This window comes from Lepus europaeus, chromosome 15 (genome assembly GCF_033115175.1).
Source record: "Lepus europaeus isolate LE1 chromosome 15, mLepTim1.pri, whole genome shotgun sequence".
Taxonomy (NCBI): Eukaryota; Metazoa; Chordata; class Mammalia; order Lagomorpha; family Leporidae; genus Lepus; species Lepus europaeus.
The window spans coordinates 30977930-31005496 of NC_084841.1; the positions used below are offsets into that span (position 1 = coordinate 30977930).

General features: G+C 48.5%; 1 protein-coding gene across 2 annotated transcripts in view; it reads right to left on the reverse strand.

Annotated features, from left to right (window-relative positions):
* Positions 1-3067: 3067 nt before the first annotated feature.
* Positions 3068-27567, reverse strand: part of LIFR (LIF receptor subunit alpha) — a 69428-nt gene continuing 44928 nt past the window's right edge. Inside the window, exons 10-21 of one of the 2 annotated variants that reach the window (XM_062211680.1) lie at positions 27057-27202; positions 25345-25507; positions 23718-23788; positions 22198-22411; positions 19703-19882; positions 16969-17070; positions 16237-16404; positions 13342-13503; positions 12371-12464; positions 10973-11051; positions 9329-9817; positions 3068-9003 (exon numbers count right to left, since the gene is read on the reverse strand). In XM_062211680.1, coding sequence (XP_062067664.1) covers positions 8869-9003; positions 9329-9817; positions 10973-11051; positions 12371-12464; positions 13342-13503; positions 16237-16404; positions 16969-17070; positions 19703-19882; positions 22198-22411; positions 23718-23788; positions 25345-25507; positions 27057-27202 — 2003 coding nt within the window. In that variant the 3' untranslated portion in view covers positions 3068-8868. Of the gene's footprint in view, positions 9818-10972; positions 11052-12370; positions 12465-13341; positions 13504-16236; positions 16405-16968; positions 17071-19702; positions 19883-22197; positions 22412-23717; positions 23789-25344; positions 25508-27056; positions 27203-27567 lie in introns of both variants that reach the window. The other variant, XM_062211679.1, reaches the window with a different exon arrangement.

Here is a 27567-nt window from a genome sequence, read left to right on the forward strand (position 1 = left end):
CTCTGGGCTGCTTGAGTCCTGAGCCATGGGTGCCCACGGCCTCCACATAGGTCCACCATGTCCCTCTGATTTCAGTGGAGTTTCCTCTGCCATTTTCTCCCTAGCTCTTCCTTGAGACTCTACCCTGCACTTGTCAAAACTATCTTCTCCTTGGCTTGAGCAGTAAGGTCCCTCCCTACTCCGCCATCCTGGAACTGCTCTGGAAAAAGGTTTTAAAAAGCTAATGGTGCATAAGAAAATTGTGATTGCTTTTTCTTTATCTGTAGTGTGGTTTTTCCTTTGTAAGTATTGCTTTGTCCACCTGGAATTCCATCCCCTTCTTATGGAGATTGGTCCTTGTGCAGCACTCAAGAAAATGGGCTTTGAATGGAAGCCCTCCTGGCCACACCACGTTGGCCAGTGCAAGCACTAGGAGGTGGCAGATAGGGCACTCTAAACTAAAATTGTGCTGCTGTAAGCTTGCAGGAAGCTGGGGCCACAGGCCCAGTAATTTAGGGAGGTCTGGCTTGAGGGAAGAGGAGTTCCGTACATAGAGATGTTACTTCTGGGTACATACAGTGGGAGCCCACAGCAATGTGGCCTGAAGGCCAAACCCGGCTTATCTACCCACAGGATAGTTAAGACTTGGGGGCAATCTAAAGACTGTCGCCCTGGGAAGCCAGCTGGCTGGTGGGAGAAGACAGGCAGAACGGGAATGGGTAGTTGATCATGTGAGTTGTCACGTAAGTTGGAAAGATACGGAGCCTGAGCTGGAGAGGAGGAGATGGGGCAGGGGTTAGAAGGGCTCTATCTGTTATCACTTGAGATAAAGCCCATTCATCCTCCAGCAGGAGGGATAAGAGGATGGAGGCACATTTCCTTGGGGAGAACCAGGGAATCATGTATCAACAGATACCTGAGCCAGAAGCCCTGGTTCAGGTCTGCCCCAGCCGCCCAGGCACTCACTGTTAGTGCCTCCTCTCCAGTGTGCACGACTCTGCAGAGAGAGAGCTTAGTCCACGGTGGGGATCACGCCTGTAAAATCACCTCTTTGGGTGACTCGGGAAACACATTAAACCAGTGATTGTCCCTGAGGCACATGGACAGAACACTGCTCAGGCCCTGGTGATGTGGCAGGTCCGTGAGACAACCCTCAATTTCTGCCACCAAATGGAGCCTTGGAACTGGGTATGGGGCTCAGGGAAGTCTGGGCTGTGAGGGCAGTGGACAGAGGTCCTGGGGACCCTGGACAAGGTGTCTCAGCCTCCAGTGTTTCTACTGGAACCTGCGGGTGGAAGACATTTCCTGAGTAAAGGCGGATTGCAGCTCTGGACCCTCAGGTCTGCCCAGCAGGCCCTATGCTGTGCAGCCTCCGCTCAGGGAAATGGACTGAGGTGTGTCTACACCTGCTTGAAGCCGCTTATGCCTTAAAAGTGCTGGCCGAAAAGTGTGAGGGGTGCCCGAGGTTTCTCAGGAGGAGGGAGGAGCGACCCCCTCAGACACCTGCTCTGCCTGCACCCCTCCCACAGCCTTGCCAAGGAGGGCCTTAGGACCTGCGTCTCAGGGACAGGGGAATGTGGGGAGAGAGGTTGAGGCACTTCTCCAGGGTGGCCCCCGTACTCGGGGGTTGGGCCAAGTCTGTGCAGCCTCCCCGCAGAGCGTGGAGCGATGTGTGAAAGCTGGCACCGGCCAGCACAGGGCCGCAGAGCAGACTCGGGCTCCTCGCTCAACGTGTTGGGTGACTGGGCCATTTGGGGCCACAGAAGTCCATCCATTATCCACACTGTACTGCCTTGAGGCCTCCCCACTGGGACGCCCCCAGCTCTGCGGGAGGAGTGGGTGCCAAGCCCTGCAATTGCCATGGGAAAGTCTGGTTCCTGCCTTAGGCAATGCAGCAGGGAGGGGCTGGCTGGAGGCAGAGGGGAAACCCAGGTGAAATCCGAGCTGAAACTTGACATTGTCCCACCTTCCAAATGCTTAGGTAGAGAGGCCAATATACTGGAATGGTACCCATTTTCACATGATTTCTGCTTGACAACTGTATCAGCATCACCTTGGAATGCTTGTCTCTCTAATCTCGGGCTATTCACCCAGGCACAAAATCATCTCCAATGTAATCCCAGATTGCTTCAGGGCGTCTCGGAATACTTCAGCTTCCCTGGGTCTGGCCGACTAAATGCTCTGAACTCGGTTTTGCTGCTGGTTACTGCAAGGGGCAGGGCAGTAGGCAAACATACAGGTCATTTAAAACGACTTTCTCCTCCAGCTCTTTGGTAAAGAACTTGAGTTCGCAAGCTAACATCTTAGTGGAATGTTAAATACTATGCATTTTCACAAGTGTTCTACACCTCTTCTTGCCCCTGAATATTACATCACTCCTTGTTTTTGACCTATCTGAAGTTCCTGGGCTTGATGCTGCTATGTATTTTGGCTCAAGCATTCACCATCTGGGAAACAGGTTAGGCACTGAGAATTCCCCGAAGGACCCCATGCATGAGCTTTCTGGCACTTAAATGCAGACATGTGTTTCCCAGTTAACTTACAGTTGGCTGTAGCCTCTTCAGGTTAAGGCCAAGCCAGTCACGGCTAGGTTGTGACTGGGCTGTGTCAGGATGGAGGACTTCACTTCTCTTATGAGTCACTCCAGAGCATTTTATATCTTAAAATTACTGAGGTGTTGCAAAACCGATGACTGATTTAAAAATCAGTAAATTGAATTGCTGATACATTCCCAGAACCTGCAGAAATGCTCAGGCTACCTTCAAGGGAAATCAATTCAATATATTAGTTTAAGGACCACTGTTTACTGCTAAGGCCGGCTACCCACTGTTTGAGTACTTTATGTTCACTTTGCTTGGTACATAGAAAGGTGATTGAATGGAAAGTTGTACCCATGGCATAGCAATGTACTCAAATATGAAAAATACAGCCACAGCCCTGGATGACTGCTTCACAGCCATTGTAATTCTTTGGGGCTAGAATAAAAATACTAGCTACAACCAAGCAGAAGCCACTTTGCCTAAGTGCTTAAGACAGGAGGGAAAAAACCAACCCCCCCCCCCCCAAGTAATGCCGAAATCTGTCAGTGTAAGATGTAAGAAAATATATTTATTTTTTCCATGACAATACTATGATAAAATTGTTAAATACATGCACATTTTAAAAACAGACATAAGTAACATCTTTAGTTAACAGTCAAGCATACTAGACTTATATTTATGGTATCTTAGTAATAGGTTACTTATATTCTATGTTCTTGCTATAATCATGTTTTCGGAAGATACAGAACCTAAATTCTGAAATTAGATGGTGATATGAAATGTCCGAATTGCCCATTCTGAAGCAACGTAATATTTAAAATTTTCACAAGGCAGGAAACACTTCAGTTGTCGCCTCTGTACGTGGAGTTGTATTATCCCGTATTAAACTGAAAATTCTGTGAATCTGAGATCCACTTTGATCTATATTTTACTTCCTGTATATTTCAGTGTTTCTTTATGATGAGACATGATTTTAGGTACAGCACATCACAACTGATCAATCATGTTTTTAAAAAAGCCTGTAGTGGTAACATTTCTAGAAATGAAAAGGGAAGGGTTCTGGACGGGCAGTTTCTCCCTATCATCTTTCAGCTACATTTACACACACCTGACCAAACAAAAATTAGTAAACAGTTACTAGTATTTATTAAAAAACTGAAAATATTAACATAACATCTTCTTAAAACACTCATTCTACAAACAACCTTATAAAAGACAAAAACTTGTATCTGTTCACAGTATGTGTATTTTGTAAACAGTAATTCACTATAATGCAGTTTTGAAAGTAAAACACAAATTATTTCCTAGTGTTACAGGGACTTAGGGCCAGAGAATGAAAGAGAAGAAAAGGCAAAGCCATCAGTCCTGGGAAAGCTCATTATTTCGTTGACCACGTTCAAGGTGGTGTCTCCTCAGTCGAATTCAGGATACCTACTTTCTTATCCAGGCCAGTATTTTTCAAGTAATTCTGAACTGAAGTGTATTGAAGAAAAAGCCATTTTCCTTTTTGAGAAATATGATGAAACAAATCCCAGGGCACCCCTTAATACTCAGGTTTCTTGTGTCAACTATTCACAACTCTACTAATATTCCTCCTAAATACCACATTGGAAGAAGAAAAATTACATGGAAGGAATCATTAGCTTATTACATAAAAAATTGGAGGAACATCTGGACTCAAACTGGGGGAGAAATGTCTGGAAAACAATTTTTTGTGAAGGCCATTTTTCAATCTACTGTGATCAACTAACAATAGTACTGATAACAGTTGCCCGTGTTCTAATGAAAATTGTATGACCACCTAGGAATCTTCCCATCTCTTGTAATACAGCTCTGGAATGCTTAGGAAAAATACTACATCCATCAGTTGAAAGTTACTCATCTCAAATAGAATAATTCTAAGGGGAAGTACATTTGAAAGGCACAGGGAAATTTAACGAAAACTGGAGTGAGCCATTCAGTGAGGTGTACCAAGTATGCCTGGCTTCTGTGCAGCCCAAAGTCTGAGTTTTGTTTGGTCTTGAAGTTCTGGTTGCTTACCGCAAAGGCAGTCTCAGACACATGTAAATACATTAAAGGTCCATTTGCTCAGTTAGAATTCATGGTTTGCTCATTCACATCTTTTAGTCTGTAGTGGATTCGGTTCTAGCAACCAGAAAGTCCTATATTCACTAACTGCTCTATCAGCTGTCGGTTACAGATGTAAATACTTGAACTTGCTGCTTCTGCGGTCCTCCAGTCCTTACTCAGAAAAACACGCAGAGGATTTCTCGCTTAAAACACCGCTTCTCATTTTGTAAAACTGCTTCAGTTAGGATTTGTCTTACACAGGTAAAATCCTACTTAAAACTTGGACGCTTTCAATCCAAAATATCAGCATTTCTTATATCGAGGAAAAACGGGCACTATTCATGGTTAGAAAGAATGGAACCCTCTCACAATGCGATACTGTAAGGATCTGGACTAAATCATATCCCTGAAATTTTGCTCTACACAATAAAGCCTAACATATCAGTCGACTAACTGAATATTGTTCTTAGCTCTCCGTAACCAGCCTTACAAATTGTTCAGCTGTATTGTAATCAGTATGAATATGATCATCATGTAATACTTCAGACCAAAGTACTCATTGAAAGAAATAAAAATCTAGCCCTCCTGGTGATATGAGGTGTAAGTATTATTAATTGCTCTGGCACATAATTCATGAAGATATAAATAAACCAAATGCAAGCCAAGTCATTTCCAATGATACTCTAAGGCTGTGTCTAAGAGATAAATGTCCTAAGTGTGGCCACAAATCATGTCCTTCTGTAAAAATTCTCTGGATATAAAAGATGGGCCTAACACCATGAAACTTTGTTTCTGCAGAATATACCACTGTAAAAGGCTTTGAAGGAGTATTTTATCAAGGAGATGGGTCCCTACATTTGTCAGTTACATACGCATGTACCAATGCACAGTGCTGTTTGTCAGAACATGCACTGGTTGGTACAAACATGTCCCAAATCATGCACCCATCAGATAAAAATAAACCATGAACACTTAAAATTACAGAGAAGACAGCTTTTTCCAATTTTTCAAACCATGGAGCCATTCCTGTAGGCGATTTCCATCTTTGCGCCCACATGCTCAGATGTCGGTACGTCCCACCCACCCCTCAGAAAAGTTCTGTTGAGTCTGCCATGCTCCGGGTGGGTCTCAGCCCTTACGAAGTCGCTCAACACTCACTCAACTTGCACTGCGGACCTCACCTTTTCCTGACATGGCCAATTTGACACTTTCAAAATAAGACAAAGGGCATTTTACAAAAGGGGTACAAATTTGAAACGGCAAACGCTACCTTAGAGCAAACAAAGGACGGAACAGTTTTATCAGATTATGTGCCTGAGCAGTAGAAAACTTCAGGACATCTTTTGGGTCCTGACGTGTTTGGGAGTCCTTGAACTTCAGGACACCGTCAACACTGATTTCAGATTGCCTCTGCAAGAGCGCACACTCCAGGCTCCTTCACTACACCGCATTTAATGAGCCCACGTTAACGATCCAACTACAGAGAACACTGCGATGTTATTTAAATAGGTACAGTGTGAAGACAGCCAGGAGACTGCGGAACTAATTCCCAGCAGAACACAAGTGGCGTGGAGTTCTGAGAATGATTTTTACCCAGAGTGTCTGAGTGTGCAGTAGTACGGGGTGGTCTACGTGCTCCGTGTTCTTCAGCTCCATGAGTGGTCAGAGCGATGCTGGTGTGGGACAGGACGCGCCGCTTCCCCCTCACAGCCCCCAGTGAATGGCTGCTTCTGTTTCTGGCCGCTGTTACAAAGCAACTCTGTCACACGAGCACAGAGACACAACTGTGGAGAGGCTGGGGCCACACTCACTGCCAGGGCCCTGCAGGTTCAACGTACCGAGGGCTCGCATTGCGCATGTACACTCATCGCTACAGAACGTAACTCACACGGTCTTCCGCCAGAGCTAAGTCTTCAAGAATATTCTGATGCTAAATATTTTTTCTTTCAAAGGGGAATGGTGGTGTGGAACTGGCTTGTAAGTGCAATAGTTTCTAAGAGCGGGGACGCTGTGTGCTGTATGCACTACTAGACTAATGGGACGAGATTCTGGTTTAGACATTCAGAATGTTCCAGCCAATGGCTTAGTAGAGAGGGGGATTTCCCTAGTGCTTTCCCAGGCAGGAAGGGCTGCAGGGAAACGACTTCTTTTTAAAAAAAATTTAATATAAAGAAAACATCTGATGTGGGTGATAGGTAGGACAGCCCCATTTGGAGGGGTGCATTAAGCGTCGCCTCTGGGGTCCTTTCTTGCCCTTCCCAAGGGAGCAGCAGCCACTGACTGCACAGAGCTTAACCATTTGATGGCCTCGCACACAAGGGCCTGGGCCCCGCACTGACAACTGGTGCACATTCCCCAGTGTCTCAAACAACCAGATACGTGACAAAGGATCTTCCCTCCCACCTCCACTGAGGCTCCCCCAACAACCACCGGTGGGGTTGAGGTAAAATCTTGGTCCGCACAGGGCACTGGCTGCTGTCCATCCCAGGGGAAAGACAAGGGACTCTGTTTTGGCTGTATTTCTAAGCCCCACTCTTCAAAGCATAAAACAAGCTCGAAGGAGTTTTCCCAGGTTACACAGGGCTACGCTGCAGCTCAGTAACCCAGTGACCCCTGTTGGGGAGCGAGAGTGTACTCTGGGCTGTCTACAGGAAACGAACTGAAGACCCGGAGTGAGGTCAAGCACTGTCAGCCCCACACAGGTCCTGGCTCCACAGGTTACACGTGAACCGCACGGGGACTGGTGACAGGGACCGGGCACTTTGTGCTGCCCCTCTCCTGTGTGTCGTTCAGATCAGAGGTCCTTGTCCTACAGCGATGCCGTGCATGACCTCTGAGTTCCAGCAGGGAACAGGGCTTCAGGGAGGGTAGCGTAGGGCAGTGACGAGCCACGCAGGGAGAGCAGGCAGCCGCGGCTCTGAGGCTCCAGGGCGGATGCTCGCGCTTTGTGGACGGCTCTGCTCTGGTGAGTTGTTCATTAGTGTAAGTTTCTGTGAGTGATTATAGAGTTTTCATGGATTATATGTGTGCATTAATTCCATTTCATTGCACATATCCGTGTAGCATGAAGCTGGAAAATTTAGTTGAATCCTAGCGGTGAGAAATGAGGTTCCTACAGTGAGTACCTAAAAAGATTTTTATCCCTTGTCGCCCTGCGATGTTTCTCTACAACATGGTTTTAAAATGACAATATGAACTAGAAAATACTTTCTGCAGGTACACGGCACAACCTCAGAATTGAAAAAGTATACCTTCATTCAGATTATTTCAAACATTTCAAGTACTTTCACCTTAACTAGCAAAGGATAAACCACACAGACAGCCTGAGGCCAGGGAAAATACAAGACAGACTTGGGAGCTTTTCATTCTGCTTTTCTCAAACCACATTCACTCCAGGTAAGGGGGGAGGGGACAGGAGGGGCTCAGCCCAGGTCAGCAGGCACCTACTGTACCTGTTAACGTGGGCACAAGCCTTGGTTCAAATGGGTTTTATAACTTGTCATAGGAAATAGCCCTTGAGTAAGTGTTTCTGGAAGAAGCCTTCTCTCACGTTACACTTAAAAATCTGAGTGAATCAGATGGTTTTAACCAATAATCATTCAAGGGGCAGGGGGTGCAAAGCAGCACCCCAGGGAGGAGCACCTGCTGGGAGGTGGCAGAGCACATCGCAGCCTGGGTGACCAGGCTCAAGGGCACGGTCTTCTCGGGAGGAACTGAAGCCAACTGAACAGAAGGGTGACATGGGCCGCTGATGGCGCTGTCCATTGCTTAACAGTCATCTCCCAGCAGGAATCACTGGTCTCACAGGCTGCTAACTCGCACAAAAATATGACGGGCTTTTAAAAACCTGGGGATGCAGACCTAGAAATTTAAACTTCAGATGTGAGGGCTATCAAGTCCCCTAACCGATGCTAGCAGGAAATCTAAACAGAAAGGTTTGGAACAGCTTAACACGGCAAGAAAACAGGATTCCAATTTGGGCTGGTCAGTGTCACGCTCGTTTTCCGAGTTTGTACCCCTGAGACAACTGTTTGATCACCATTATACAGTAGGCACAGAAATCAGCATACACAAACAAAATGCTAAAGAGCTCTCGCTATGTTAAAAATTATATTAAGTTTTGTAAATGCTGTGGATAGAGGAGAATCATCTTACACGTTTTAAAATCTGTGCTTGGTTTCCATCAAGAACGGAGGAGGTGCCAGGCCACTCTGACAGCTTCCTCCCTCGCCTGCAAATTCACTGGCGGTGCCACAGAGTGCACGGATGAGAAAACCATTCACAGCGCCACCGAGAACAGTTGCTGGGGGATTCGTCTTGCGTGGATGCGCCGGACGGAGTCGGCCGCGGGACGCTTCTGGAAGGCGGAGCACGGCGGCTGCTCTGGCTCGCTCACCAGCGGCTCCGGCTCGAGCTGTGTGGACGGAGGATGCCGAGTCAGTACGCTTTGGCTTTTGGACTACACGAAAAGCACGTTAGCACTCTGCGCGGGACTTGGAGCGTGCTCAAGTCGCCGCCAGCACCACGTCCCAGGATCCCTCCGGCGCTGCCGCGCCAGCAGCAGGAGCTTATTGAGATGGCAGACTCGGGCCGGGGCGCCGCGGCTAATCGTTGGGCTTGTTCTGAAAGAAGTTTGAGAAGGACCACCCTCCGCCCCCGGCCTTGGGAGAGTCTTCATCTCTAGGAGGGATCAAGAACTGCCGGGAATTAATGGAGCACGGGCTCCCAAAGGAAACCACCTCGCTGGTGCTGTCTGTGGACCTCGGCGAGTCTGGAGAAACCAGGTTCCAGGTGTTGACATCCGCCTGCGGTCTGTAACCCGCAGTCTTGCCCAGGTCGTCCTCTGCCGCCGCGGCGCCCACAGCACAGGTCACAGGGAGGCGCATCTGCGGCTTGTAGCCCGCGGCCGGCACCGGGTCCAGGTCCGGTCCCTCCTCGGGCTTTGCCTGAGGCTGATACATGGACTGCACGTCGATGTAGATGACCTGCGCCGGCCCTCCGGCCTCCTCGGCCGCTGGGTTCGGGATTTCCTCCTCGATGATGGGCGGGCAGTAGGACACCACCACGTGGTTCTCCGGGTCTGCGTCGGAGCTCTCTGCGGCGCGCTCTGCCACTGGGGAAATGATTTCTGTATCTTCTATTTTAGGAATTGCTGAGCGAGTTTCCAGAACCTCGACATTATTTGGGGTGCAAGGATTCATTTCCAATGTTTTTAGAGCACTGCTTCCCTAGAAACAAATTTTAAAACAATTAAAAATGGTGCTGTAATGTCCCTTTCATGAAAGGGGGATCAATTTTTTACCACAGCTGCTGCTAAACACTTGACAATCTTGCTCTGGGACAAGTCACTTTTTTGCTTCCCTATCAATATTTTCCTTACTAGCGATAGGAGTAGGAAAAGAGCACAGTATAAACAATTTGAAGTTGAGTTTAGAAATTCAGCAGGGAGACCGCTGGCACCGTGGCTCAGTAGGCTGATCCTCTGCCACCAGCACACCGGGTTCTAGTCCCGGTTGGGGCGCCGGATTCTGTCCCGGTTGCCCCTCTTCCAGGCCAGCTCTCTGCTGTGGCCCAGGAGTGCAGTGGAGGATGGCCCAAGTGCTTGGGCCCTGCACCCCATGGGAGACCAGGAGAAGCTCCTGGCTTCGAATCAGCGAGATGCGCCGGCCGCAGTGGCCATTGGAGGGTGAACCAACGGCAAAAGGAAGACCTTTCTCTCTGTCTCTCTCTGTCCATTCTGCCTGTCAAAAAAATAAAAAAAGGAAATTGAGCAGGGCAGGCACTTGGTACAATGGTTAGGGTGCCAGCTGCACTGCCTGGGTTGGGTCCAGTCCCGGCTCCACTTCCTGCTCATGTACACCCTGCGAGGCAGCCGGTACTGGCTCCAGTGCTTGGGTCCCTGGCTCCTGGCTCGCCCGTGGCCCAGCCCCACTGCTGTGGGCATCCAGGCAGTGAATAGGCATACAGATCTGTCTTTTTTTTACTTTGTGTTTACAGAGACAAAGAGTTTAAAAGGGAGTGGCCACCGTAGCTCAGTGGGTTAAAGCCTTTCCAAGTCAAGGCTACTCTAAGTTGCCTGGGAAGGCAGTGGCAGTACTTGAGCCTCCCTGCTACGGACACTGAAGACAGGGATGGAGTTCCGACCTCCGGGCTTTGGCCTGGCCCAGCCCACACAGGTATCTGAGGAATGAACTAGCACATGGGACATCTGTCCCTTCCTCTCTCTCTCTCAGCCTATTAAATCCATAAGCAAATCTTAAAAAATAATTAACCCAGCAGATTTAAAGCATGCTATTTTCGCATTACTTTTCACTTAGGAAGACAAAAACAATGAGTGAAAAGGCCAGTACTTGAAAGACAAATGGAAGAAAATAAAGGATTACCTCACAGACACTCTTTTGAAACTGTAATGCTTTACAATTTTCTGGATTTGGAATATCAGGGTAGAAGGTTTCTTTAATCCTTTAAATAAAGAATGACAAGTCATTTAGTAACTGTGCTATCAGACAGTAGGTACCAAGTCATCAGGCTCATCTGGATGCTGCACATGCGTGGTAATGCCTGGCTGGGCAGCAGTGGGAGATGTTGCGTGAGCCTTCGCTGAAGCTTTCTACACCGGAGAGGTTCTGATCGACTCCCTACAGTAATCCCATTTCGAAATGGAAAACAATTCCAATGGTGACTATGCTATCAAGTCTGAAGTAAAACACAGGCATTGTTCTTAGAACCAAAGTTTCCCAATTAGTAAGAATGATCCCTGACTTGGCCAACACTTTTGCATATCCAGTGCCCTCTTGCTCTTAACAGGGCCTGGACTGCACAAGGAATGGCTATGGTGCAACGAGGCTGCTTTGCCAGGGTGGTTAAAAGTGAGCAGCCATCGAGGGGACAGCCATGCGTCCCCCTAAGCACCTTACTTGCGGTGCTGAGAAGAAAGGTTATTAATTTTGAACTAAATGAACTAAATGCAAACACAAATGAGATTTCTTAGTTTTCTCATTTCTAAATTTACAGCTAACATTAAAAATCAAATCCCTGGACAAAAATGTTAACATGAATCAAACACTTTGTTAAGACTTGTTTTCCAAGTGTGATCTTTGTTAGTCTCATGATTCAGCAGCAGGACTGCTGGGATACCTCCTCCTGTTTGTCATTCGTGATGGGGTGGCCAGTGACAGCCCAGGCGGCTCCTGTGGCTCACAGAGCGAACCCACTGCTCTGGAGGTTGAGCCGGGACCTCACGGAAGCACCCCTCTCTGGAACACTCTTGCCCTCCTTACCTTTCTGGGGCCTCGCTGGAGCAGCCGGGCTGACCAGCCCTCCTGACACGGCCCCATAGGTCCCATCTTCCTGCTAGCTGCCTGCACACACAGACTGAATGGAGCTGGCAGGTTCACGCTCCTGGGCTCGGCCGTGCTCTAAGCTCGTAAGGACCATGAGTCCGTCGTCACTGTGTCCCCTCACGTGGAAGGGACCACTCAGACTGACTGAATAAATGAGTACACGACCAAGGTGACCAGATTTTCTGAAGGGCAGCAGAGCTTCATTCTTGCAGGTATCCACCGTCTTATTTATGCCTATAAATATCTTTAGTACAACTGCTATTACTTTTTCCTTTAGTTTTTGCTAATAGTTTAATGTTACACTTTCACTCTGCTTTGAATACTGGGTCAAGTTCATGTCTAATGCTAACTTTAAAAATATTTTACTAACGCAAACAATGGGCTTATTCTAGAATACATCAGCTAAGCACCAAAGCAGTGTACACGCAGCATCATTACCATTCTCGCTTCCGATAGCAAAGTATGCTTGTCACCACGCCCACGGCCACAGCCACGGCCACCGGGATGAGGATGGCGATAATCAGCCCTACAGCTGGAAAGAGAAATTGTTGCAAACGGTAAAAATCGCCACTTTTAGTGTAAAGCACTGAAAACATTTCTAGGATGAGATTTTTATGGTGGTAATTTTGCATTTAAAAAGCTGTTCGGGAGCATCGGAATGCTATGGCTATGTAAGCTCCAGGTCTTACAGTAAGTTTGACACAAGAGGCCTCAGTGCGCCGGAGCAGTGTTTCTCTGGCTCAGCACTACCGACTACAGAGCCTGCCTTGTACTGGGGGTGGAGGAGCAGCCCGGGCACTGCAGAAGTGTAGCAGCATCTCTGGCTTTTAACCATTAGGCAGCAGCAGCAGTAGTCCCAGTTATGACAACCAAAATGTCACCAAACGCGCCCAGGAGGCCAATTCTCCCCCAGCTGAGAACCCGTGTGTGAGGCAGCCCCATATTTATGGCTCTTTCTTGAAGGAGCTGCACAGGAACTCCAACTCAGGGTAGGAAACAAGACCATGGTCAACCCCAACTGCTTCACTGTTGAGGCAGCCAAGCACAGCATTGCCCCCACCCCCACTTTTTTTTTTTTTTTAAACTTTCCCTGGATCTTTAAAAAAAATCAGACTAGCTGAACAAAAACGTTTTAAGGTAGCTGACCATGTTACACATTTTTGGGAATTTAGACCTCTAGGTGCTGAGCTATACCCAAGTCATTCCTAGGTAGGTACTGCTTTGGAAGAGCTCCAACTAACAAGAACAAGCAGGAAGTCGTCTCCTGGCCTTTTCACACTGCCCTCTGCTCGCCATACAAAGGAACAAAAGCTGAAACAACGGGCCGGGCCGGAGGTTACCTACATCAACCACAAGCCACTAGGAACCTCATGCATGTAAGCACCAGGACATGTCAGTCTGCAACTTACAGTTCTCCTTGGTCACCACGTACATGCTCTTCTCCGGGCCCATCCCACCATCTGTGTAGGCGCGCAAGACCAGGTGGTAACTGGTTTTTCCCTGAAGATCAGCAATTCTTAGTGTCTTCTGGGATAGGTCTGTAATATTCTTAACCTTTAAGTCGGAACGACCTATTTTTTAAAAGAAGAAGATGGATACTCGCCTCTGCACCATTTTAAACACGTCAGTACTGACCCCTGTCTCACCAACTGCCCTCCTAAATGTGGCGCCGGCCACCTCCGGCCGAGGATCTGCAGCCGCTCAGAGCCGCCTTCAAGGCGCACCTGTGCCAGGCTGTGGCCCTCCTGCAGCCACTCTGAACCTGAGTCTTCTCTGAGAACAAAGTACTGTGGCCTACCCGCTGACCTGTGTGAAGTTTCCACACACCTTTCAAGAAAATGCCTGGCATCCAGCAGGCAATTAATAAATGCCACTTCCCTCTGCTTCCTAAAAGCCTGCAAACCACCGCCATCCCCACCCACCCAGGCTGCTCTAGGGGGAGCAGGCGCACACATCAGCAGAGAAGACGGGCAAAGGGCGAGACCTTGGGGAGGGCACTTCAAAAGAAAGGTATCAACAACTGCGAGCTCATTTTAGTTTTAAAAATTTTAACCAGAAAAGCAAATCATTCACATAATTAATACTAAATGGCTCATAACAAAAGTAGCCAATTCCCTACAGCCCCTCTCCTGCCCCTATCTCCTCTCTTTGGTTATTAACGTCTGTATTTCCAAGAACAAGCTTGAGAGTGCCAGTTGCCGACTGTGCCATTTTAGGCAGTACGGACTCATGTCCTACATGGGTAGTGGTAGACTCCGCACCTGGACGCCACCACTGTGTGCCCCGCCCCCTGCCCCCCATGGCAGTCACGGCACCAGCAGCACATTGGGCGATCTCACTGTTGTTCCCTTCTTGTTCTCCTGCTGCTACAACTGCCGGGCTTCTGTTGGCTTTGCTATTTGATTTTTCTATGTACCAGTTCCCAATTCTGCCCACTTCGCCAATGAATATTCTATGTAGTTTTCCATGAGACCAAGCACAAGAACAGTCCATTCCCACCCCCCCACCCTGCCCTGCCCTCTGCAGCTTTTGGGATCTCCGCACTCCATTTCCTCCTGAGAAAGGCCTCCGGGAGCAGCTCCTGAGCCTTGCCCAGCTGAACCGTCTCCACTCTACTGAGACTGGGTGATGGACTGGCAGAGTACGGGATCACAGGGTGGAAACCCCTTCACGTGCCAGTTTCAAGACCTCGCTGCACAGTGGGGCTGCCGCTGCTATTCCCTGCCCTGATTTGCTCCGGTCCTTTCGTACAGGTGTGAGGTGTCTGAGAATTCACAATGACACATGCTGCTGGACCCTTCGACTCCATGCTCTCAACCCTTCGCTTCTGCGCTATTTCTTTCCATCCACCTTTCTAATCAGCCCAGGTCCATCCTAACCACTTGTCTCTAATACTGGTCCTATACGATCGATCACACTACATCCCAATGACACCGACTACCCACTTCCATACTCTTCAGTCTTTTGCTCCAATTTTACCTCTAAATTTCTGAATTCATTTTTGGCAACGTCCCGCCTCTCCCACTGTCTTTCTCCTTGTGGCTTCATGAGACATCCTGCCACCCCGCACCCTTAACTCTGACTTCAGTGACTAATGCACTGCGCGGAACTGGAAATCCGGCTGCTACAATTTCAACTGGTTTGGGTGTAAAGTTCCCGAGCTCTTGAGGAGAGATCACACTAGCGCTGGGCGTCTGCAGAATTCAGTACTTAGGGATCCCTCGACCAAAGGCAATCCTGAGGGTTCAGCAGACACAGCGCTCAGCATTCTGGGAAAGAGGCCCATCTAGCACAGCCACTCCCGCGGCCAGCATCCCAGTGCAGCCTGTTTTTCTCCTCGGTCAGGCACTAGATAATTAACGTCAAGGGAAATGGAAGCTCTCACTGTGGTGATGATCCTGCGCTGTGCAGCTCTGACATAAGGAACGGTGGCCTCTGGGCAGAAACAGAACTTAAGGGAAAGCCAGCACTTTGAATAACCGTTCCAGAATTCTCCATGGTCATCGGACACACATTTACCAGGCGACAGGGACTGGCTGTACTATTTAAGACTGAATGGGTATCCATTCACAAGTCTCCATTGAAGTCAGTTAAGCTTCCCGGCTCATTAAGGCTATGGCGGAGGAAGGCACTAACTGTGCTTACGGCTTTTTTCTAACATTATGAGGGAGGCTCTAAAGCCATTCCCCGGATTTCTGAGTTTTCTCCTCCACTATTAGAGGTGCGAGATGACTTCTTTTTTTAAGCTACATTTCAAAAGATGCTGTTAGGGCTCTACGAAGCCAGACAGGGATGGCTTCTATCCTATGAATTGATGGCTGAGGAACTTCTGTGAGACGACACATGCACACTCCGAAAACGGCTGCCCATCTGTACGTCCCGGCTTTTCAGACAGCTTCAGCAATACCTTCCTTCCTCTCTCATTTTGTGACCACTGGGAAATGTCTCAAAAACACTCGGCCGGCGCCGTGGCTCACTAGGCTAATCCTCCACCTAGCGGCGCCGGCACACCGGGTTCTGTCCCGGTTGCCCCTCTTCCAGGCCAGCTCTCTGCTGTGGCCCGGGGGTACAGTGGAGGATGGCCCAAGTGCTTGGGCCCTGCACCCACCCCATGGGAGACCAGGAGAATCACCTGGCTCCTGCCATCGGATCAGCGCAGTGCGCCAGCCGCGGCGGCCATTGGAGGGTGAACCAACGGCAAAAGGAAGACCTTTCTGTCTCTCTCTCTCACTGTCCACTCTGCCTGTCAAAAAAAACAAAAAACAAAGCACAAAACACTCCTCCCACGCTGGCGCTTTCCTTACCTGATTCCAATCCCCTCATCTTGGATGTGTCTCTCTCTCCTTTTTCAAAGTAAAACAAGTATCCCCTGAGGAAGCCTCTGAGTTCTTCCACGGGAATATCGTCCCACTTCACGAGTATGGAGTCCGCGGACGTCTCCTCCACGGTGAAGTTCGGAGCGACGGTCGGGGCTGCGGAAGCACAAGGTCACCACTGCTGGCCGCTTCCCCTTCCCGGGAAGACGCTGTGTTTACGAGCTGTCTGCTCTCCACAGACAGCTCACGCTAGAATTCAAACTTTATCCTCTAGCCAAACTGAAACCTTCAGGTATATTGTCACAAGCTCTTCTGCAGTGAAACTCACACACAAGATCATTGAAAAAATAGTTTTAGACATTCAGTCTAAAGGTGCAAGTTCGAGACAAAACCCGCATCTACAGAAGTGGCCTCTAGAGGCAGCACCTCGGAGTGGCCCTCCGACTTCACCGCTATTCCTCGTCACTGGCAGTCCCACGTGGTGTTTTCTCCAAACGGATTTCAGGGGACATTACACATTCCTGGCATTCTAGTTGTGATTTAATTTTAAGATAACAGTAAAACGTATATCCATTAAACAGATTATGAATCATCAAATACAAAATTTTAAATATCAAATTATTTTATCTTCCTTGAACTAAACATCTGAATCCAATAAATCCTACTATTGTTGTTAACTTACAATTTTTCATGTTACCTTGAATTCTAAAAAACACTTACCTAATTCTTCTACATATCCAATTATGGAACGTAATAACTGATATCCTTGGTTTTTGCACCCATACAGGAAAAAATTGTATCTTACACCTGGCCGAAATTGATCTATAAGAGGAACACAATCAGTAAACTTTCATTAATGTATATTATACTATGAATATCTATTTTAGAAATAAAATGTATAACTTTCTCTGAAATTCCAAAACTTTAAACAGAATTTTAAAAAATTAAAACTGCAGGGCCTGGCACTGTGGCAGCACAGGTTAATCACTGCCTGCAATCCAGCATCCCATGTGGGCGCCGGCTGGAGTCCCGGCTGCTCTACATCCGATTCAGCTCCCTGCTAACGTGCCTGGGAAGGCAGCAGCAGACAGCCCTGTACCCTTGCCGCCCATGTGGGAGACTTGGAAGCATCTCCTGGCCTGGCCCCAGCCATTCCAGCCATCTGGGGGAGTGAACCAGCAGAGGGAATAGCTACCTCTCTCCTGTCTCTCTGTAACTCTTTCAAGTGAATCTTTTAAAAACATGAAGAAATAAAAAAATCCATCATTTTCAGAACTGGTAAATATTAGGAGTGAAATGAACTACACTAGAATTAAATTTACTTCTGTTGTAATGCAAAGATTATTACTCTAAGATGATACTGTCTTGAAGAGAAAAAAGGTGACCAGTGCTTTTATTCCTTAAACGCAAGCCATGAGGACTTCTTCCTGCACTGGGTGCCAGGTCAGTTTCGTAAGCCGTGGTCCTGGCATGGAGAGGCGGGGAAGACAGGTGAACAAGACAAGACCCCACGCTGTACCAGAGCACGCATTGGATGCCATGGAACCTTCAGTGAGAGACCGAGTGAGCCTGAGCAGATCCCTGGGAGCCAGGGTAAGCGAAATTAAAAGGGCAATTAGGCACACCTCAGGGGTGGCCTGGGAAAATGAAAACGCTGGGTGGCAGGAGATACAGCACACGGGATTGCATGTACTGGGTAGAATACCACCATTCTCGTGTGGTTAGAATATCTGCTCTCCAATTATGTATCCATGCAACACAGAAGTCAGACTGTCAACCTCTAAAATTATAGAAGCCAAAGAAAAACTGCACTGACTTGTCTCGATCTTACCTTTCCTTCTTGCTTTGTTTTTCTTTAAATGTTTGCTAGGTGCTGGCAAGTACTAAGTAAAGATTAACGGAAAACTCAAACTAAGCCAAATGTGTTCAGTGCTAAAACATTTTTTGGGGGTGATGCTGAGACTGTGGTTTTAGGTGAGTGTACCTTGTTTTATGTTACAATTATGTGTCATCAGTAAGCCACAGGGTCCCACCACGTGTCAAAGAAGCTGAGTGTGTCAGGGTACTGGAACGCACATGGAGCTCATGAGAGAAGAGGGCTGAATGGGAGCACGGCTACCTGAGGAGGAGGAAGTGCCTTCCACGTGCTACGTGCTGTTCTAGAGGCTCGGCAGGGAGAGAGGACAGCGTTTGCAGCTTCTTGACGCTTTGCCTGGCTGTGGATTGGAATTCTGGTGCTACTGCATGCTAGCTGTGTGACTCTGGGCAAGTGGCCAGGCTCCCCTGAGCCTTGGCTTCCCCTCTCCCGGCAGGGCCTCTGCCCGTCTGCACTGGCACAGAAAGTTCCTGCTCAGTCATCACAGGGCCGGCTTCCCCGCGTGCCACACATCTCAGCCTGAACCTGCAACTCTGGCTACGTCCTCAGTGTCCCCTCCATCCTTCCCCAGCGTAGCCCAAGTGACAAGGATGGGCTGGGACTCACAGGAGGGAAGAGGCGGGTGGGGGCTCCGGCAGGAAGGGAGACAGGGAGCGAGTTACTAAGACCTTCCCAGCTTTGCCCAGTCATATGCAGTTGTGAGAAGTCTTGCTGTATTCCACACAGCCCTGGTGAACCACCTGAACCCACCCATGATGCCGTGAATGGCGCTGCACACAGCACCCCGGTGAGAGCACCCAGCGGGCTGCCTGCCGTCCTGTACCCCACCAGCCCACGAGGGAGAACCAGGGGAGGGGTGAGGCTCAGGAAGCGTCACTCCCCTGGGGTGCCTGGCGCGACACAAGTTCTGCAGCTGCTCGGAAGGCACAGGGAACTGGGAAGAGGGCTCCAGCTGCAAAGGACGAGGCAGGTGCAGGCCCGAGGGTGGCCGAGTGGCTGTCAGTGGCTCAGTTCCTATGGGACGCGCTCACCTTACAGCTCGCCACCTCAGCATCGGCCAGGCCCTGGGAAGGCAAGCCCCCCCCCACCCCACCCCCAGCCCCGGCTTCCTACAGGGAAATGGAAGGGCTGCAGATCCTTGCTGCTCAGTCTCCCCCAGCCTGGAGCCTCAGCCCTGGGCCAACACAGGCAAGGGCCCCCACTCGTGGCCTTGTGGTTTTCTCCGGAGCACCCCATGCGAGTTCCATCTTTGATGTGTGTCACCGCTACTCAACAGTCCATTTCAAGATGCACCACCGGTTACTCACTCCCTCACTGGCTATTTGAGGTGTTTGCAACTTTCCATGATTATAACTAATCCCGGTGAACATGCTTAGATTAAATCTGTTTTCTTCTGATTGCATCTTAGCATAAATTCCTCGCCAAGCAACGACTAGAGCAGAGGATTAGAATCCTTTCACATACAAGCTGCCAGACTCACACCCACCGAGCAGCGAGGGGGAATGAGCTCTCTGCCGTACCCAGCTGCTCTTGGGAAGCATTTCTCAGAGTTCACTGGGAGCCACCGATGCAGCTTACCAGATTCGATCACTGTTGCGTTGCTGGTGGAAGGCACTTTCTTCCAGTCCATGAGGCAGGGCTCAGAGCGGGAGGCGTTGCACCACTTTATCACGTAGTCGCAAGTCATGTTGGGGTCAAGGCGCCAGGTGAGGAGAATCTGCCTTCCCATCCCAACGGCCTGCTCTACCTGGAGATCATCTGGGACAAAAGGAAGGGTCTGTCACCGGCATGAAAAACAATACTAAACGGCAAAGATCACCAAAATGGACAGCCGCCGAGAGCACTTCACTATACAGAGACTAGAAAACCATGCTGTCCCATCAAATAGGCCAAGACCTCGTGCTGTGCACCTGAATTCGAGAAAACGCCAAGGGAGGCGCTAACGCCAGTACTTCTGAATCTATTCCAGAACGATGACAGTGCCAGAACCCTACCAAACTCTTTATAAAATCAGACTCGAACTAGATAAACATTTCAAAGATTCAAAGTGTGGCTCTATTCTTTTTATTACAGCAGCTGCAGCACTTACTTGTTCACAGAGGCTAAGCAGCACCTGGGGTTGGGTAGTGATGTCCCGGGCCAGGGCACTAAGGGGATGTGGCCACAGGTGTAGGGGAGGTGGGGGTTTCGCTTCTGTCTCCAGCCTCTGGCACAGAGCACGCAGAATTGTTGCACAGTGAACGTGTGTGTTAGCAACGTATGGACCAGCCCCTTCTCTTTCTTCCAAGGAAGCCATGGGGACCGTGGGCTTCCTGGGGGAGGAGGGGAGAGGAGGGATGCGCCCAGTGGGCAGAGTGGCAGCCGGTAAGGAGACACACGCACGGATCCCGGGACACGGACAGGTGCACTACAAGAGGGGGAAAGCAGCAGACGGAGTGGGGCTGGGGAGATCCCGTTTCCTGGTCCTGCCCGACCTTGGCCTAGGTGAGACGTGGGGCCCGAGGCTGCGGGACAGCAATGGGAGTGAGGTGAGAGGGAGCGGGAGATTTCCCAGTCACTGGAGAAAAAGCAGCAGTTTCTGGAACTGATTTCTACTTAAGGGTTCAGTAAAAAGTCATAGGTTTTTTTTGAACAAATTTTGCATTCATAAAGCAACTGCTACTGAAAACAAGACAACAATTTGGCGGAGCATACAGAAGACTTTGGACAGAAAACAGCTTCTTGGCTCAGAGTGATTAAAAAGCCACAACGTAAACCAGAGCCAAGGCTGCGGAGCCTCCGACTCGAGAAGTGCTCAAAAGCACGATGTGTTCCGGGGCTTCGGTGACTGCAAGCTGGCGACTGGGCCACCATCGTCTCGGAGGGACACGTGGAGAAGGGAGTTTCAGTTAACACACCACAGGGCACACGGCCTCCCCACACGGAAGTGCCTGCGTTCCACGCTTGGCTCTGCTCCCGATGCCCACCCTGGAAGGCAGCAGGTGACAGCCCAAGTGCTTGGGTCCCTGCCACCGACGTGGGAGACCTGGACCGAGTTCCCCACTCTTGGCTTTGGCCTGGCCCACAGGCATCTGTGGAGTGAACCGGCAGATGGGAAGTCTCTGCTTCTGCCTTTCAGATAAAGTAAATGATACAATAAGGCTACTGCCTATCACTGCGACAGCAATGCGAGATCATCAACATCAACACATTACCTACTTGCGGATGCGCATACAACCAAGGGCTGGGAGCTGGCCTATTCTAAACCTCGCTCTTGGCACCCGCCATGCCCGCCCCGAGGGCCTCTCCAGACGGAACTGCCAGCTGGGCTCTCGACAGTGCTCCACATCTGTGAAATGTGCTGTGCTTTGCCTACTCCTCCTAACTGTCCCGTGGCCACCTCACACAGAGCATCAGCCAGTTAAAGGGCCAGCAACGAGACCGCCTCGGTCAAGAGCTGGAAAGGTATTCAGAGGACCCTCCTGGCCCAATTCTCCTACCTTGAGGAGTGGGTGTCACAGAAAAGCTCTCCTATTTGGGGGTAGGAAAGCAAAGTGGGAACAGGAAATGAGGAGAAAGCAAACTGGAAGAAGAGGCAGAAGTGGCCACATAAGCTTACAGCTCAAAAGGTGTCCAAGGAGCTGCTTAGGGAGAACGGCCCAGTCACCAGTAGTCTACAGCGTTTACAGGTGGGTTCTCAAAGTACAGCACATTTTTTAAAGCCTATGATATTCCATTTACACTGTCAGGAGACATGGTTATCAATCAAGAACTCCTATTAATACAGAATTTCTGTCGGTTAAATTGAGTCTCTCTCCTGACAGTTGGCAAGGTGCGAACTCCCACAGCCTTGGAGAGGATTTAAAGTGGTATTTGAATAAACAATGATATTTCTCCCTACGAGTACTACCCCCCACCCACCGCTCCCCAGCATCACGTGACAGCCCGTGTGCAGGCTTCACGTCGGAGCTGCCTGTCACACTCTCTCAATGTGTGGGGACATGAAGCTCCCGGCCCACCCTCCGTGGACTCCAGCAGAGGGGCACGTGACGCCACAGCCAGCCCACCCTCCACGCCTCCACACAGGCACTCACCGTGCGGGATTTCCATGCTGGCTATTCTTGACGGTGGGGACGAGCCCACAGAATTCCTCGCCACCACGCTGATGATGTAGCCGTGTCCATCGAGCTGCATTTCTGCTTTGTGCTGAGGGTCCGGGATCTCGGAGAGGGACTGCGTCCCCTCCTCTGATGAGCAGGACACATTGTAGGAAAGTATTTTTCCATTAGCTTCACTAATGGGCAAAGGCTATCAAAGACAAACGAATAAATTCTCTCGTTAAGAAGTCGCAGAGAGAGACGGTGACTCAGCAAAGCCATCACGCCTGACTGGATGAGCCAGTCAGAGCCGAGGTCCCGCGGCAGAAATGAAGTTGTTAGCAGTGAGGAACACGGACGAGAGATCCACAGACAGGGAGGGAGGTGACACTGAAGACACACTTTGCTGTACGAGGACACAGAAACTCAAACATTAAGCCAAAACAGTGCTTCCTAAGTGTCAGCAGCAATGTTTTTAAAGGCTGATTTATTTATTTGAAAGTCAGGAGTTACAGAGGGAGAGAGAGCTTCCATCCCATGGTTCACTCCCCTGATGGCTGCAAAGGCCAGGACTGTATCAGGCCGAAGCCAGGAACCAAGCGTTTCCTCTGGGTCTCCCACGTACCCGGGTCGTAGAGGCCCAAACACTCAGGCCATCTTCCACTGCTTTCCCAGGCCAGCAGCAGGGAGCTGGATTGGAAGTGGAGCACACGGGACATGAACTGACACCCATATGGGATGTGGGTGTCACAGGAGTGGCTTAACCTGCAGCGCCAGCCCCAGATTTTTTATTTAAACACACTATACAATTTTTAATTTTTTCCCACTTTTCTGTAATACACACTGCCCATGATATTGTAATTGTATACCAAAGTGGCTTTATGTTTCATGGACACTTTTACCAGTACACTTAAGCAGTCTACAAGTCGATGAAATCTAAGTTCTCAATTTTTCACAACACTAAACAAATTTTGGTGGACCTTTCTGTGCCCCATTTTTCTCCTTTTTCATAATAATTGGGATTGATTCTGTAATATGGATTTCCCAAAGTGAACTCACTGGATAAAAGGAAATGAACACTCAGACTTATTTTTACAGCTGAACTGCTTTTCAGGACAATTACCCCAACTTATACGACAATGTAGGGGACCCACTGATTTATTCACAGAAGAAAAATGTAGGCAATGCTTGGGATTCTCCCTTGCAGTGGGTTCCTGGCTGAGTTCCTCACTGCTATGAAGGTGAAGGAATTCCTGAAATCCTCAGGTCTTTTATAGGCCTCATAAAACCGAACTGAAGAATGCTCAGATCTGAGACAGATGATCACCACTAAAAGGCCTAACTGGCAGCAGCAGGAGGGCTATGGGGGTTTTGGGAGCAAGGCTAAATTCTCAGCAACACTGCACCGCAGCCCGGGCTCGTCTGGGCAACCCTCGCTCCTGTCCTCCCAATCCCCAGGTGGGGCCGACAGTTCAGCAGAGCAGTGACTTGGATGTTCAAGCGAGAGAGGTACTTACCTTCCAATAGATGATTAAATTCTTCCCGTCAGAACTCCACTCTCTCCAGGTGTCTGGTCCCTTTGAAGGAACTAGGAAGGAGATTGGAAAGTGAGTGTCTGAAGGTGGGGACAACAGGCGTGCCCACGGAGCGGAGGAGTGCGCACAGACGCCAGCTGGCAACATCCCCAACTGAGATGGTGCTGTTGGCTTCTCTCGCAGCTATTTAGGTTCAGTAAAATGTGAAGCAGCTCCCACTTAGAAAATGAAGCGACGTGGAAGCTGCGCCTCCCTCAGATGGCTTACAGCACCCTCCCGGCTCCCCGCCTGGTCCCCCACGGCCTGGCTCCTGCTGAGAGCCAAGACGGCGGGCCCTCTGCGAGAGGCTCCTCCAGACCCCACCCAGACCCCTGACTGCAGCCTCCTGAGAGTCCCAGCTAGGGCCAGCCAGCTGACCTGGACAGGCTCTGAAGTCACGGACGTCTGCTCTTATAAGCCAGTGCACTTTAGGATAATGTGTCACGTGGAAATAGAAAACCGGTGGTACATTCCCTCTGTGGACTCGTGCAGAAGTTCCATTTTTGATACTACAAATAATTCATATGTATACCGCACAGTGCCTCATCGCTATTCCTCATGCAGGAAAACCAAATCTGGACTAACAGTTATCGTTCCTTTGTTTCACTGTTTGTTAACTTGGGAAGAGAAGCTTTATACTTCCGACGTTACGTAGCACAAGCAGGGCTTTTGCTCCAATGATTCCGGAGAATTATACTATTCTGGTTTTGGAATTATCATACTCAGGACACCAGCTGTCTGACTTCATACCACAGGTTTTTGTTTTTTGTTTTGTCAGGCAGAGTTAGAGAGAGAGACAGAGAGAGAGAGAGTTATAGATGGTGAGAGAGACAGAGAGAAAGGTCTTCCTTCCGTTGGTTCACTCCCCTAATGGCTACCACGGCCGGCGCTGTGCGAATCTGAAGCCAGGAACCGGGTGCTTCCTCCTGGTCTCCCATGCGGGTGCAGGGCCCAAGCACTTGGGCCATCCTCCACTGCACTCCCGGGCCATAGCAGAAAACTGGACTGGAAGAGGAGCAACTGGGACAGAATCCGGCGCCCCGACCAGGACTTAAACCCAGGGTACCGGTGCCGCAGGCAGAGGATTAGCCTAGTGAGCTGCGGTGCCAGCCCATACCACAGTTTTGTATACTACACTCAAGACTTCCAATGCATCATTTCTCAGATCTAGACTGCAAATAAAAATTGTAACAAGTTTTTTTCCATTAATGATTTTCTCAAGAGAAAGGCAATCTAAGTTAGAGGCATTATTAAAATCCCAGGAAAGAAAGAGTGGGAGAAAATCACCCTGAAACCTTACCCTGGTTTCAAGTCTGGTTTCCTATGCCATGTGCACCTTTGTACTACAGTCACGATCACATCACAGATAGGTTCTGAGGTCCTCTCCCAGAGTTTCTGCCAAACATTTTTTCCTACTACCACAAAGCTTTAAAAACTCTAATTTAAAATGCCTGATATTTTATTAGCACGTATTGCAAAATGTGAGCATTGTCCTAACATTTTCTTTAAAGAAAAGTTGTAAAACTTCAGATACAAAGTATAATTGGCCATGAGTCCTCTCGTAACTTACTGGCTTCGGTGGTTAAATGCTGCTTCTCACTGCTCCATTTGCTCCATTTCCAGAAGGTTTCAGTAGAACAACGAATCCAAAAAGTGTATATTGTGTATGGATTTAACTTGTCCACAAGAACGAGGTAACTTGAACTTTCTACTCCTTTGATGGTGACATTCCGCTATTAGAAAACAAACATGTATGTGTACATGCCATGTGTATATGAATAGTTACACATGCACCAACACACATTTTCTTGAGAAGAAAGTCTCCTACATTTGTAACGTACATCAACTGGATGTCCTTTTGAGTTTGCAAATGTAACACCAAAGCCAGTTTATCCGCTGTAGTATTCGAACTCTTATATAACTGCCCAATCAGTCAATAAAATCCAATTTGGAAATAGCAATAAAAAAAACTGGCATGTCTTTTTAATCCCAATTTAGGATCTAATTAATAATGGTCAATTAAATTATACAGAGGATGACATAAATGTGATAGTCAATCAACTTTTAACAGCAATGCAATAAACCTTTAATACAGTTCAGCCACCTGAGCAGACCCCAAGGACTAATCAGAATCTTCTCAGAGGAAGGCGCTCATTTCTGTGTCTCTGTTAATGTGCTCTCGGAACTTGTAGCAATGGTGCTACATATGCAGTAACGGTCAACAAACAGTTACTAAAGCTAAGCAAATAAAATTAAAATGAAGCAATCCTAAGCAAAATGGCAGATCCGTATGTCTCAGGGAAGTCTCTGAGCTCCCAAGCACTTATTGCAAGCAGCTTTTCAGGTTACCTTGTACAGTTCTGACTTTTACTGACTTGCTAGAGATCAGTACATTTCCAAATGAGTATTTAAGAACAATGTAATTTACTTTTGACTTACCACAAAGTACAAGATGGTCTGGTATAAGTCAACCTAAATATTTAAAAAGTATTAAAAAGTCATGTTTTGACTTCTAATTACCAGTGATAACTGCTCCTACTGCTGCACTTTGTAGTTTTAAAGATCACTTCTACTTTCTGGTGCCAATGAGTGCATTAACTGATGCCGAAGGTTACAGCAAAAACTGCTTTTTCATTCACAAGTTTATCGAACAGCAGCTACGTGCCAGGTGCTATACCAGACCTGAGAAACCTTCTGTACAAAGTCAAACTTAGCCTTTTACAATCTTTTTTTTTTTTTTTTTTTTTTTATTTTTTTTATTTATTTATTTATTTTTTTGACAGGCAGAGTGGACAGTGAGAGAGAGACAGAGAGGAAGGTCTTCCTTTTTGCCGTTGGTTCACCCTCCAATGGCCGCCGCGGTAGCGCGCTGCGGCCGGCGCACCGCGCTGATCCGATGGCGGGAGCCAGGTGCTTCTCCTGGTCTCCCATGGGGTGCAGGGCCCAAGCACTTGGGCCATCCTCCACTGCACTCCCTAGCCACAGCAGAGAGCTGGCCTGGAAGAGGGGCAACCGGGACAGGATCGGTGCCCCGACCGGGACTAGAACCCGGTGTGCCGGCGCCGCAAGGCGGAGGATTAGCCTATTGAGCCGCGGCGCCGGCCCTTTTACAATCTTCAGACAAAACGGTGCGACCCCACTGATACCTAATCTCCCTCTCTCGGTTCTTAGTACATCTCAATAATAAACGGAGAGCCTGTACTTAACAACTGATGTTTTTTGAAAATCAAGTGTCTTATCTAAGATAAGTAAAAAGGAAATTTACCGAAGAACCACACTCACCAATTCTTGTACTGAATTCGGTTTATTAATTCTGATTTGACATAACAGACTAATCTTTGCAAAGTTGCCTGGCAAACGCCATGCAAGTGTAACGGCTGTGGAGTTAACATCCTTCACTTTGAATGAAGTAGGAGTATGGGGATAAACTGCAAAAGAAAAAAAATTAATGATTAATCATTTCAAATAGTTATTTGAAGGCAAAAAGCTATCTTCTAATATGAGACACTAGAATGAAAGAAAACAAAAACCAGGAGAAAACAGGAGTGCTGACCGATAATACCCTACCCAATCCTTACAGAATCCACAAGCTGGCTGCTGGCCTCGTGCCGGCAGCTCCTGGGAACAAGTCATGCTCCAGCTGCTTGTCTGGTGGTGGGGATACCAGAAGGTAGCAGGGCACAGTCTCTACCTTTAAGGAACTTCTGCTGTACTCAGGGAATGACAAACCGAAAGAAAACGAACAAGGCCACGTATGCTTACTCCTAGAAAGAAAACGAACAAGGCCACGTAT